This window comes from Protopterus annectens, chromosome 2.part1, assembly GCF_019279795.1.
Source record: "Protopterus annectens isolate FY-2018-M chromosome 2.part1, PAN1.0, whole genome shotgun sequence".
Taxonomy (NCBI): Eukaryota; Metazoa; Chordata; order Ceratodontiformes; family Protopteridae; genus Protopterus; species Protopterus annectens.
In genome coordinates, this window is record NC_056729.1 from 682379851 (window position 1) to 682393230 (window position 13380).

Genomic DNA, 13380 nt, shown 5'->3' on the forward strand with positions numbered 1-13380 from the left:
CTACATGATCCACAGAAATGTAGTGCTGGTATATTTTATATTAACTATTCTAGCTTAACCCTGTCTGTTGCCAAACCTTGCATTTTCATTACATATTAAGATACATCATCAAAAATGTACAAAATGGTTCTGCTAAGGTTTCTCTAACAGGATTGTGAAGTGAACTTTCATCAGACAGATATCAGAGGGAAGGAGGAGAGTAGGAATGAAAAAAGAAGGAAGGAAGCTACACAAATGACATGAGAGGGGAGAGAGAACAAAGGAAAGAAAAAAAAATGACATGAGCCCTCAGTACCTGCATACCGCTTTCCTTCCAGTTCGATGACATTGCCATTGTCTGACAGTGCTCCAAGTGCTTCCCTCTGAGTGAGAAGCTGCATAATTTTCAGCTGCTGCTGCTTGACTTTTAGTTCCAGGGTCTTCACTTGAGCTTGCAGCCTGGATTGCTCTTCCAAACAGGTTAGCTGTGGTGCAAATGCAACACTGTTTACTGAACATGAACGATAAAAGCAACTGCATGTCTTTACAAATTACAAATTTTTTTTTAGAAGCTATAATCTACATATTAATCTCTGAACACTGTCCACATTTTAAAGTTTGTTTTTATTTTTTTCAGCATTTAAATAGCTTGATAACACAGAACCTCATGCCCACTAATGTAAATTCTAAATGCAATATCGGGTTAAACTAAAACCTAATGAAATGTTTTACTAATGCATTTTTTTCTCATTTATAGATATAAGTTTCACAGAGAACCCTTTCTGGACTTCCCAGTGAAGGCATGAGTTTGATGACTACAGCAAAAACATTGGAATACGTAGGATATTGAGTCCATCTGCTACAAGGACAAAGGACAAACTACTCTGCCAGTGACTTAGGTTCAGAAACAAGCATGGATTATTGAAAGACCCAGCCAGGAAGGATCAGTTGCAGCAGTTACTGGGCTTGCATTTCTCCTAGGGGAAGGGATGAAGAGCTAACATAGTACACATGACCCCTATTAGAGACCTGAGGATCCGGCAGTTAAAGTCTTTAACAGAAAGAGGGGGTACACAAAAAGACATCCTTAAATGCACATGGATGCATGTACACAAGGGCTGATGTTACTGCATATCTGTATTTTGAATGAGCATAGGGAAAAGATCCAACAAGGAAATGTAATTGCTGTAGATAACACTGCACCAGTAGCTGCTAATATGCCTGACCCACTCCGAAGTCAATAAGTGATGGTTCTGATGAGTTTTTCCCCTCCCTTGACTCACAATGCTACACCTGGATGGAATAAAACCTAGTACCCCAGTGATCAGGTTAGTGGAGGAGGCAGTCTGGGAGTAGCAGATGGGTACTAAATCGGGGGGGTGGGGGGGGCCTGTGATAGCAATATATACAGACAAATATTGATATAGATAGACATAGATAGATAGATAGATAGATAGATAGATAGATAGATAGATAGATACATACATACATACATACATACATACATACATACATACATACAGATACATATTTAAATGTTCACAGGTTTAGAAACAGATAGGGCTAATCTAGAATACCCCACAGAAAACATGCCACAACTAAATTTCTGTTGATTGTGTAAACAACTGCAGTCAACAGAAAGTGTGTGCAGTATTTGTAGGAAGAAGGTGACCACTTTTATTCAGCCTGTCTCTAGCAATGACTGCAAATGTAAGAGGTAAAAGTCTGACTATGACCCAGATGATCAGGTTTCAAGTAGCGAAACAAACATTCATTTAACTGATCAGGGAAGAATGAGTATGACTGTCATTACTCTAGGAGGAGGAAGGTCTCAAAACAGAACTGTATATGTACAGAGCCAACTCATTATTCCAGGGGGAGGAAATTCTCAAAACAGAACTGCATATGTACATGGATTAAGGAAAAAGATCCTATGTAAGTTGTGCTTATATTCAAACTAAACATAGAGTGTGTGGCTATACAAGCCAGTCCTGGGCTTGTCATTCCAGGCATTGCACTGTGCTTGCTGGCCAACAAGGGTAGGGTTATAAGCCTATCGTATACGAATCTCAGCCTTTATGAAGGATGACTCAATACCATGCCTAATAGCATGAGATGTCTCCACTCTCAGGCTCCTCCTTCCTTGAGGTAGCCCAGATCAAGGACAGTGCTGGAATTTGTGGTTCAAAGGGAAGAAGATTTATGGGGTGTGGTTAATAGCATGAGCACTACTATGGATCAAAAACACAGCAATAACATTAATTTGACATACACATCTGATGACTGTTTGTTAGATACTTACTTGCCTTACTAATTTGTTCCAAATAATGTGACCACACAACAGAGCTGTATTAGGTCCATTTTTCATACTAGTGGAGGTCTTTTTTATTTTTTTTTAACAAAAAACATCTTTATTAAATGTTCATGTATGACATAGGCAATCTTACATTTATATAAATTAAAATAAACCATAATGATACAATCTCATCTGCAAACATTATACCTATCAAACCATGCCAACACAACTGTAGCTGCAAACATTATACATCACTTTTAATATATCCAGTCATTGTCAGTCATTACAAAACTCATTCATAGTCAGACTTCTTTAATATGTATTGACCCCACAGTTCCCATACTTTCCTGAGTAATTTACTCCTACCCTTTTCCAAAGATCCCCGTTCCAGTTGTTTTATTTCTGTTACTATTTTTGTTACTTCTAGTATAGTTAGTTTAGACTTTGATTTCCATTTTCTAGCAACTGCTTTTTTTGGCAGCCACCATAATTAGACTCAGCAGAGTCTTGCTACATCTAGGCAATTCAGATTCTGTATCATAGCTCAAAAAATACCACTGGAGGTCTGAGCTAGAATGGGGGTTTTCTAAGTGAAATGAATAGCACCGAAGTACAAAAAGTGAAGCTGCCAGCAATGGGTGTTACTCTTAGATACATAAAAGATGGTTTGTGATGTAGGAAGAATCAGGTGTACATAAGCTGAAACAACTAATAAAATGTGAATTGCAGGAGTCAAATCTAGGCCCCACTCACTGAGTGCCGGTGGAAAAGATCATTTTCTTAATGTAGCAATAAAGCATACTTTGAGGGGAAGGACTACCTTCATTTTCTGTGGTAATCAACATGTGGATGTTCTCTCCATCTGAACAAAAACACTATACCTCTCAACTCACGAGATTTTTGCAGAATATCCATATTTTTGCTTCATATTTTTGTTATGTTCCTCATAAAATTCATAATTTTCTGGCAAATCACTGGGATGATCTGAGGATTTAAGTCACTAAATAATGATATATTTTGTGTTTCAGACTTCATATTCTTCAGAAAAAATGCATGCTAAAACACATTTCTGTTACTCTAGCAACTTTCTAAGTTTATAAGAGCAATGTTTAAAGCTTGTCCCTATTTGGGGCCTTTGTCCCCCCAGTCTGTCAGGCTTTGTCCAGATGTTTTGCACTAAGAGACTGAGCGGTATCACAAGAAAAAAAACACTGTGGAAACCAAGAACATAGCCGCTCTAACCGGAATTAATTATAAGTAAAATTAAAATGTGGCAGATGCAATCAATGCTCTGCCATATTAGAAGAATTTACAAAGTGTGTAGGGAATAGGAGCCAAACTACAATAACTTTTGCCAAAGGCAATTGTCAAACTAGGAATGTCATATACCTCGCCTTGTGTACAAGATGTCCTGGATTTTATGTGGGCAAAACTGGACGACGCCTGAAGGATAGGATATATGATCATTTATATGCCATCAAAAAAGGGGATGTCAACAATGCCTTATATAGGCATATTAGAGATAACCCTGGTTGCAACATGTTCAAGTTTGCTATATTGGAAGTGTTATTCCCACATCATAGAGGGGGGAACATAAAGGCTCTATTAAGTGAGAAGGAGGTGAGATGGCAGATTTTATTAAATGCCACCACTGTACCAGGTATAAATGAGAATATAGCTATCACACCAATAATAGAAGCCAAGATGTGATATATGCAAGGGTTTGACTACTCACATCTTTTAAGATGGGGAAATGATGTAATGGGGGGGTTGCCTGAATGTAAATGGGCGATTGCCATTGGCTGGAATATTTTATTTAAACTTTTAAAATAGTGTTTTTTGTGTTCTGATGAAGTCTAGTACTATAGATGAAAGCGCTTAACCTTTTGTACTGTTTTTAAATAAATTTTACTTATAATTAATTCAGGTTCAAGCGGCTACATTCTTGGTTTCCACAGTGTTTTTTATCTTGTGATTTACTAGTGGTTGTGACTACGTGGTTCCTGTTTTTTGCATTTTGGTCGTTTTTGCCATGAACTCGCTGGACGAACTGCCTTCGATTTTCTCCCCAATATGAAGGGATGAAATTCAAAAAATACCATCTGAGATGGTTATCTTAAAAGGGGAGGTAACTAGATTGATTGACTTGTTCAGTCAACCTATTAGGAGCCAAAACAGTGACTCTGCACGTTCTACGATCTTACGTCATCCACCTGGAAGTGCAGGAGCTTTACTCGGTCGTGGTGAGCATCAGGATTTTATCAATACTCCTACAAGCATACCCGGTTCCTCTCATGGTATAGTTGCAGGTCAACTACAGCCGACATTCAACAACCGCGAAGGCGAAGATGAGGGCAACAATATGGAGGACGAGGTACATAGCTTGGGAGCTATTCCGAAGAGAACTGTGCCAAAAAGAACATATTCTGTTGTCGCTAATCTCGGCAACCAAGGTACTGTATTAGATAGGGCACCTACTTGCTCACCCGATAGACAGAGGACAATAAAAGTAAACAATAACTTCGGAGGGCTTGACATTTTTCTATTGAACATGCAGGACTTTAAATTTAATGACGATAGTAAAGCTGGTAATTCTAATACAAATGAACCAATTGATGGGACATTAAAACAGATGATTTTTGTTTTTGGCAAAAAAATGAATGCTATCAAAGGGATTCAGTTGGACAATGCTTATTTACATCGTTGCATTGCTTTAAACATTGTACCTATGGGGCTTAGATTTTTTTAAGAAGCCCCTAGGCATAGATATGACTGACGAACTGATGAACGAATGCAATCTTATGTTTGATAGTTTTGGTATCACTTTTATGAAGTTTCTAATCAAAAGTAATGACAGTAAATTGTGTAAACTTGTTAAGGAGGTTGAAACCTTGAATGAACGTATTACACAGGATTTATTGTTTGACCAATGGCAACAATTATATAACAAACAGTACTCATATGCTAAAAGCAATAACCAAAGTTAAGTTCCCAGGATGAGAACTGCTAAGTTGTAAAGATTTTATAGCATTCATTTTTTTGGTTAGATTGCAGTCATGGTTATATTAGCTTGTCTTGTCATTTTTTTAGCTATCCCGTATTTTTTCAGCCACCTAGTGTATTTAACACACCTGTCTTTTATACATGTTTTTATAGATGTTTTTCCATGTACAACTTTGTAATGTTTTTGGTTTTATTCATGTTTAACATTTTTTATTGCCACATATACTTGCCTGAAGGTGTTATACATGCTTTCTCATTTTATTCTGTTTCTTTAAATAAAATTGGTTAATAAACATACTTAAAGGGAGGGCTTGACAGTGGAAAGCATAACATCTGATGAAGTCTTTGTGATGAAAACACTTGATTTTTGGAGTGCGTTTATGTTTATGGTTAATAAACAGCTGTCTGCCTGATCCACAATTTCAATTATTTGGACCTCTGCTATTTGTGCCCTGGTTTTGTGATTTTGGAGATTTTCTTGCCGGGCCTCACTGAAAAGGGGTTTTAGACTAAATCCAGTTTGACAAACCAACAAACAAAAGCAGAATAAAAATAAAATAAATAAATAAATGACAGAGGACAGAGGTGGACATTTGGTTGGTTTATAAAATAGAATAAGAAGTTATGTACCTACCATAACGTTCCATGTTAGTTGTCTTCTCTCGCCTTCTTTCTTGCTTGATGGGTTCGGAGCCGATCCCTCGGCTCCGACTCGGCACTTGCTAAGCTCGAGAGTCACTTTTACCAGCTCGAGGCAGCCCCATATCCCATGATGCAAGGCGGTAAGTACCCAGATCTCGTTTGCTGACAAAGGGCAATAGCACCAAGCATAAAATACTTCCCAAAGGAAGAAAGAAAATTTACAGATGGAAGAAGGACCAGGTCTGAATGGTCTTCAGCATAACAGTTTCTTATAACAAGGTCTGTCCAGGCCAGGGGGAAGGAGGGAGGGTCGCAAGAAAGAAGGCGAGAGAAGACAACTAACATGGAACGTTATGGTAGGTACATAACTTCTTAATGTTAAGTTGTCAATCTCGCCTTCATTCTTGCTTGATGGGACCGCGTCCCTAGCACCTCTATCCTGGGTGGCTCAATGGAACAAACTCTTGAGGACTGTAGAGCCAAAACTGGCTCTGTCCCTGGAGGCCAAGTCCAATTTGTAATGGGAAACAAAAGTGTGAGGAGTGGCCCAAGTGGCCGCTGCACAAATAGTGTCCAAAGGAAGTCTAGCTTGAAAAGCTGTAGAAGTAGCTAAGCTCCTAGTTGAATGTGCTTTAGGTTTTGAGCACAGCTGTTTTCCCTGAGTATAAATTTCAGAGATGACCGAAGAAAGCCATCTGGACAAGGTCACTTTAGAAACAGGAAGGCCTTTTTTATTATACGCATAGGAAACAAAAAGTTGATCAGATTTTCTAAATTTTTTTGTTCTGTCCAAATAATACCTAAGTTGACGGTGGACATCAAGATAATGTAGCTTTTGTTCAGCTCTATCTGAATAGTTAGGGAAAAATACAGGGAGATCAATGGATTGATTCAAATTGTTCTTTGAAGCGACCTTAGGTAAAAAGGTTGGATTAGTTCTCAAAGATAATCTGTTTTTATGAAAAACCAAATAGGGGGTCGAACCGAAGAGCATGAAGTTCAGACACCCTCCTGGCAGATGTAATAGCCACTAGGAATAAAGTTTTCCAAGAAAGATATTTCAGGGAACAAGAAACAGCTGGCTCGAAGGGGGGAAGAATCAAGGATGTCAGCACTAAATTTAGATCCCACTGAGGAGAAGGATTCCTGATTGGAGGCTTTAGCAGGAAAATTCCTTTCAAGAAGGCCCTGCAGAGCCTATGGGACATAATATTATGATCTGCTATCCCGACATGAAAATTGGAAATAGCAGCCAATTGAACTCTGACTGTGGAAGAAGAGGAGCCTGCATGAAAAATCTCCGCTAAGAAGTCCAGGACTGCCTGAACAGGGGCAGTAAAAGGATCAATATTCTGGGCCTTAGCCCAATAAGAGAAACGCTTCCATTTGCTTGTATAAATCCTCCTGGTAGAGGATTTTAGCGAAGGTACTATGATGTCTCTAACTGGGTTAGAGATCAAAGGAAGCCTGGCTAAGGAAGGAAGTGGAGCAACCATGCTGTGAGGTTGAGAGAAGGGATTGACCGGTGCAGCTGACCCGATTGGTGAATCAGAAGATCTGGCACTGGGTCCAGATGCCACGGCTGCACCAAAAGGTGATGATGGAGGAACGGGAACCAAACTTGTCGAGGCCAGTAAGGGCAATGAGAATCAATTTGGCTCTCAAACGGTAGCTTTCTGGATCACCTGAGGGATCAGAGGAAATGGAGGGAAGGCATAAAGAAGTCCCTGGGGCCAATCCTGGGTCAGAGCGTCTCTGGGGATGGCCTGATAGAGGGAAGAGGCTGAAGAAGTCTGGACATTTGCTGTTTTGGGGAGTAGCAAAAGATCGCAACATGGACGACCCCATTCCAGACAAATCTCTTCCGCTATAGATTGCTTGAGAGACCACTCGTGAGGCATGAGAATAGCTCTGCTCAATCTGTCCGCTACAATGTTGGTTTTCCCAGGGATATGCGTTGCTACCAGAAACCGATGAGAGGAGATCGCCCATTGCCATAGTCTGAGCGCTTCTCGACACAAGGGGTAGGACTTGGTTCCGCCCTGTTTGTTGATATACCAAACTACAGACATGTTGTCTGTGTGGACTGCAATTGTCCCTACGGGAAGAAAGTCGTTGAGGGCTTGCAACGTTAAAAGCACTGCTCTCATCTCCAGGACATTTATGTGCAGATGGTACTCGAACGGCTGCTACGTCCCATGAACCATCCTGCCCTGATAATGACCCCCCCACCCGATCAGGGAGGCATCCGTGGTGACAGTGGCTATCGGGGATGGGGGTACAAAGTACCTGCCTTGGTGAACCTGAGGCGATGTGATCCACCAAGCAAGATGCTCTTTGCATGTCTGTGTCACCAGAATCTGGTGACGCATTGGAAGTTGCTGGTATGACCATTGTGTGAACAGCATCCACTGAAGAAGGCGCATGTAGAATCGAGCCAGGGGAAGAAGAGTAATGGCCGCAGCCATGAGACTTAATACCTTTAGAACCATTCTGGCCTGTACTTTCTTGCTGGCCAGAATGATCCTGACATGACTCTGAATGTCTGAAACTCTTTGATCTGTAAGGGTAGCTGACATCCGAACAGTGTTTAAGTTTGCACCTATGAAGGTAATAGACTGGCAGGGCGATAAGGATGACTTTTCGAAGTTGATTGAGATGCCCAAATGAGAACAAAGGTTTATTGTGTAATCCCTGGCTTGTATAAGCTGATGCCTGGTGGTGGCTGACAGGAGCCAGTCGTCGAGATACGGAAACACCTGGAATCCTTGACGTCTCAGGTGAGCCGTGACCACTGCCATGCATTTGGTGAACACTCTGGGGCTGTAGTGAGACCAAAGGGCAGGGCTCTGAACTGGAAATGACTGGACCCCAGCCGAAGCGGAGAAATCTCCTGGAGCGTCTGTGAATTTTGATGTGATAGTACGCATCCTGAAGATCTATTGAGCACATCCAGTTGTCCTTCTGTAAGAAGGGCAGAATTGATTGAAGAGTGACCATTCAGAATCTTGTCTTCCTGACAGACTTGTTGAGTCTGCTGAGATCCAATATTGGTCTCCAGTCTCCCGTCTTCTTGGGGACCAAAAAGAACCTTGAGTAGATTCCGGCTCTGAATGGTCTATTGTAACTGGCTGAATGGCTCTTTTTTGCAGTAGTTTTGAGACTTCTAACTCTGCAATTTCCCTTAGACCGGGTGGTACATCTGGAAGGGAACTTGAGGGGAAGGGACTTTCCTCGAAAGGAATTATGTAACCCTTGGATATGATCGACTGTACCCATCTGTCTTGAGTGAGGGAATGCCAGGCTTCTGGGTACAGTGATAATCTTCCCCCGACTGCCTCCAAGGAGGGACAGCCGGGCAACACCTCAGGGATGCTGAAAGGGCTTGTCAGAGAGAGGCTCCCTGTTTCCCTGGTTTTTCGGACCCCCTCTGCCTCTAGAGCGCCTGTTGTTGTTACCCCATCTGCCTCTAGGGGTAAACTGACCACGTGAATCCGGCGTGACTCCTTGGGATTTACGGAACCACATTTTCCCACCTTTCTGTCCTTTGGGATAAGGTCTAGAAGGGGTGGAAAAACGGACTCCAACAGCAGAAAGAGTCTTGCCGTCCTGTTCGCACCTGGTCAAGGTTTCCTTCACCTGAGGGCCAAACAAAGCTGACCCATCAAAGGGAGAATTTGTGAAGGACGCCTTAAAGGGATCCGCAAAATCACATAGCCGCATCCAGGCTTGGCGTCTAAGAGCCACACCTGTACCTCGGCTCTACTGGCCCATCCGCAGCATAAGATATTAGCCGCATGGAGGAGTTTGCAATGGAATTGAGGGTTCCTAGCTGCGAAGCAATTTTTCTTGAGCCCCTGCAGCTGTAGGATCCTGAACTACCTCACCCAGCTCCTTAAGGATATCCCTCTGGAGTCTGGTGAAGTGACATAGGTAATTCAGCGAGCATAGCAAAGGTCGCTGAGGAAAACATCCGCCACCGCACCTATCCATGGTCCTAGAGTCCTTATTAGGAGGATGGACGGGCACGGAAGGATCTGCAAGTTCCTTTTGGTGGCCGCAGCCACCACCATGGCATCAGCGGGACACCCTTAGTGAGGAATTGCTTGTCACACGGGCAGTGATAAATTTTGAAGGCCTCCTAGGGACTGGCTCTACAGAGTCAGGAGCTGCCCACGCCTTTCGTGCAATAACCTGCATAAGGGGGTCGAAATGTGGAGACACCCAGGAGGTGGAGGGCCGAGATCCAAATGCCTCTAGGTATACTGACTCATCCTCAGAGGGATTGTTGGTGGGCCAGTTTCCCCTCTGTTTCAGGAGTTCTAGGATGTCTGAGAAGGAGACATCCTCAGAGGGGGATCTAGGGGATCCCTCTGACTCATCAAAGTCAGTATCCGAAGTGACAGACTCGGGGGAGTCTACATGCTTCCTCTTACAAGTCCTCTTCCTAGGAGGATCTCCCGAAACATCAGGAGTATCCTCGGAAGAGGGGGAAATTCCCAATGGGGAAACCTGAGGCGGAGGATCTCTGGGTCCTGTAGCAAGAGAAGTGGCAGAGATGTCAACAGGTACTATAGAGGGAGGAGCTACGGAACAGCCTGCTGACTGATACCAGGGGCCAGTACCCTCTTCACCACCTCGAATGCACACCTCCCAGGCAGGTCCGAGAGAACCCGCTCCGAAGAGCTAGGAACTCCAGGGACCACCGAAAGGGAAGTCTCCGAGGCAGATGTCGGAGCCGAGCTCACCAAGGCCGAGGCTCCAAGGGGAAGAGCAGGTTCGGACAAGGGTCCGATGCCACTCACCCCCTCGGAGGAGACCATGGAAGCCCGACTACCGAATCCCTCTAATGAAGGTCTCGAAGAGGAGATAAGAGTAGAGGCTGAAGGAACAGAAGGGGGTATCCGTCCTCCAGCCGTAGCAGTAACCATTCCCGAAGACTCCAACTCCAAGCTCTGGGGTAGAGTTGAAGGAGGAACTGTAACGAGGTGTGGACCAACAGTCGTCTGTTGAGACGGACTATGTAACATTTGGGCCAGTACCTGTGACTTAAGTAATCTACTGACCACTCTCTCTAGGTCATGATCTGACAGTCTGGATGACCTTGAAGATCGGCTCCGATGGCTCAGTTCCGAAAGAAGAGGTGAAGCCGGGCGAAGTATCGGCTCCAAGGAAGGAGACCTCGACCTCTTCCTGGAATGAGCCATCGGAACCGATACTATAGATCCTGTCGGAGCCGACTTCGGAGCCGACAGGAAGCTCAATGTATCGGCTCCAGCCGAGCCGATACAGCCACCAAAGTAACAGTGTCGGAGCCGATCGGAGCCGACACCGATGCCTGTGCCACATGGGTGTCGGAACCGATCGGAGCCGACACTGAAGTGGTCGATGCAGATTCGGCACCGATAGCCATCGGTGCCGAAGGCTTTGTTAAGCCAGAATCGGCTCCAGCCGAGCCGATCTCGACTGAACGAAGTCGGAGCCGAGGCCGCAGGCTTAGACACAGAAGCCTGGGCCTTGGAAGATTTAACTGATTTTGACGGAGCCGACTTAGCCGGAGAGCCCTCCGGCTTAAGAAGGCCCCTAAGAATCAGTTTGTTGCGTCTTTCCTGCAGGACTCTCTGGCTGAAGGAATGACAAATAGCACAGGAGTCCTGCAGGTGAAGAGGCCCCAGGCAATACAGGCAAGAAGTGTGACCATCTGTCAGAGACATCTTCTGACAGCACGAGTCACACTTCTTAAAACCTGAGACCCTCTCCTTTGACATGGTGCTTAAAACACACACACACACCAGTCAAAAAACTTAAATTAAAGAAAATACCAAAAGGTATTCCTAAAAATAAACACACACCCTAACAGGGAGGGGATGGGATGGGTAAAGTTTGACTAAAAAATATTAAAGGAGACAGGGATTTTCTGTCAGGAAATCTAAATAATTAACTTATAACTAATAATAAAGAGTTTTTTAACAAAAAGGGGCTTTAATATTAATAAAGTGAATCACTTACCAGGAGCTGGTAAAAGGAGGACCTCATAAGCGAAGCGGCAAACGAGATCTGGGTACTTACCGCCTTGCATCATGGGATATGGGGCTGCCTCGAGCTGGTAAAAGTGACTCTCGAGCTTAGCAAGTGCCGAGTCGGAGCCGAGGGATCGGCTCCGAACCCATCAAGCAAGAATGAAGGCGAGATTGACAACTTAACATTAAGCATTTTTAATTGTAATGGACCAATGTACTGATTATGTTTTTTGACAAAGTACTTTGCTATAGCATCATTTAAATCACACTTATAGATACATTTCTAATATTTTTGTATGCAACCGTATATGGAAACTCTGTACAACACTTCCAATATATGTGTTATAGGAACAAGAGATGCTATATACTACCCCTCTCGGTACTAAGTAGTGTAAATGAACAGATTCGCTTCATAATCTCGAAATACTAAAACATCAAATTTCAGTATCTGGAAACTATGAAACCGAATCCACAAAACACCGAAACTACAAAACCCGGAGCCCAAAACCGTGAAATTCAAAACACCGAACAAACCGCATACACTACACCATACATATACCACAACACTCACATCACAACATAAACAAACAAAAACTACACACATACACAACTTATACACACATAAGCAGGGGGCAAATCCCCCTGCACCCCCCATGTGGAGGGCTGCGCCTCCACACCCCCCCTACTTATATATACTAACTCCAAGATCGCACAAACAGGAAACAAAAGCAAACTCACACATGCACATTCTCCAGTCCCTCACACACACATTAAAGATATCAGCACACTCAAACACACTCTAACCCCCACTCAAATCCCTTGCAAAACACTTATTTACCTGACAAAACACCTAGATCCACACATGGCACTGCTCACCATAAACACACAATCCCGGACATCACGTAGCATAAGGCCATGACCGCGAATTTGAGATATTCGGATTCTCGATTATGAACTTTCGCTATTTTAAACATTCTGGTTTATAGTCTCGAGATACTGAAATTCTATATTTCAGTATTTCAAGATTATAAACGGCTCCCAAATGAACAGATATGATGTTTTAGACCATTTATGTACTAAACATGATCTTAATTTATATGGTCAAAAATAGCTCACTTGTGATGTAGTACAAAGGTAAATGGATTGTTTCATTACCTTTCATGGTGCTAACCAACTAAGAAACTAGACATACGCCTATCATTTAAAAATAAAACTTAATGGAGGCAAGCATATATTATATTAATGTGCAATCACTTGTGAATATATGCCAGTTATCCTTAAGTATTTTCTTTACATGAATACAGCAAAGCCTTTGTTTTCAAAAGTGATTTATTGATGCATTATTTTAATATAGTTTGCTTTTATACATGCCATGTTGCTAAAAGAAAAGATGAATAAATATTTGAAATTGTTTTCCAGCAGTTTGGTCTGTCTTTTACA

The 13380-nt window shown here is 42.7% G+C and overlaps 1 protein-coding gene across 2 annotated transcripts in view; it reads right to left on the reverse strand.

Moving 5' to 3' along the window:
- Nucleotides 1-13380, reverse strand: part of FGL1 (fibrinogen like 1) — a 399209-nt gene that overhangs the window by 321696 nt on the left and 64133 nt on the right. For both annotated transcript variants that reach the window (XM_044062419.1, XM_044062420.1), the window contains exon 3: nucleotides 296-464. In XM_044062419.1, coding sequence (XP_043918354.1) covers nucleotides 296-464 — 169 coding nt within the window. The remainder of the gene's footprint in view (nucleotides 1-295; nucleotides 465-13380) is intronic.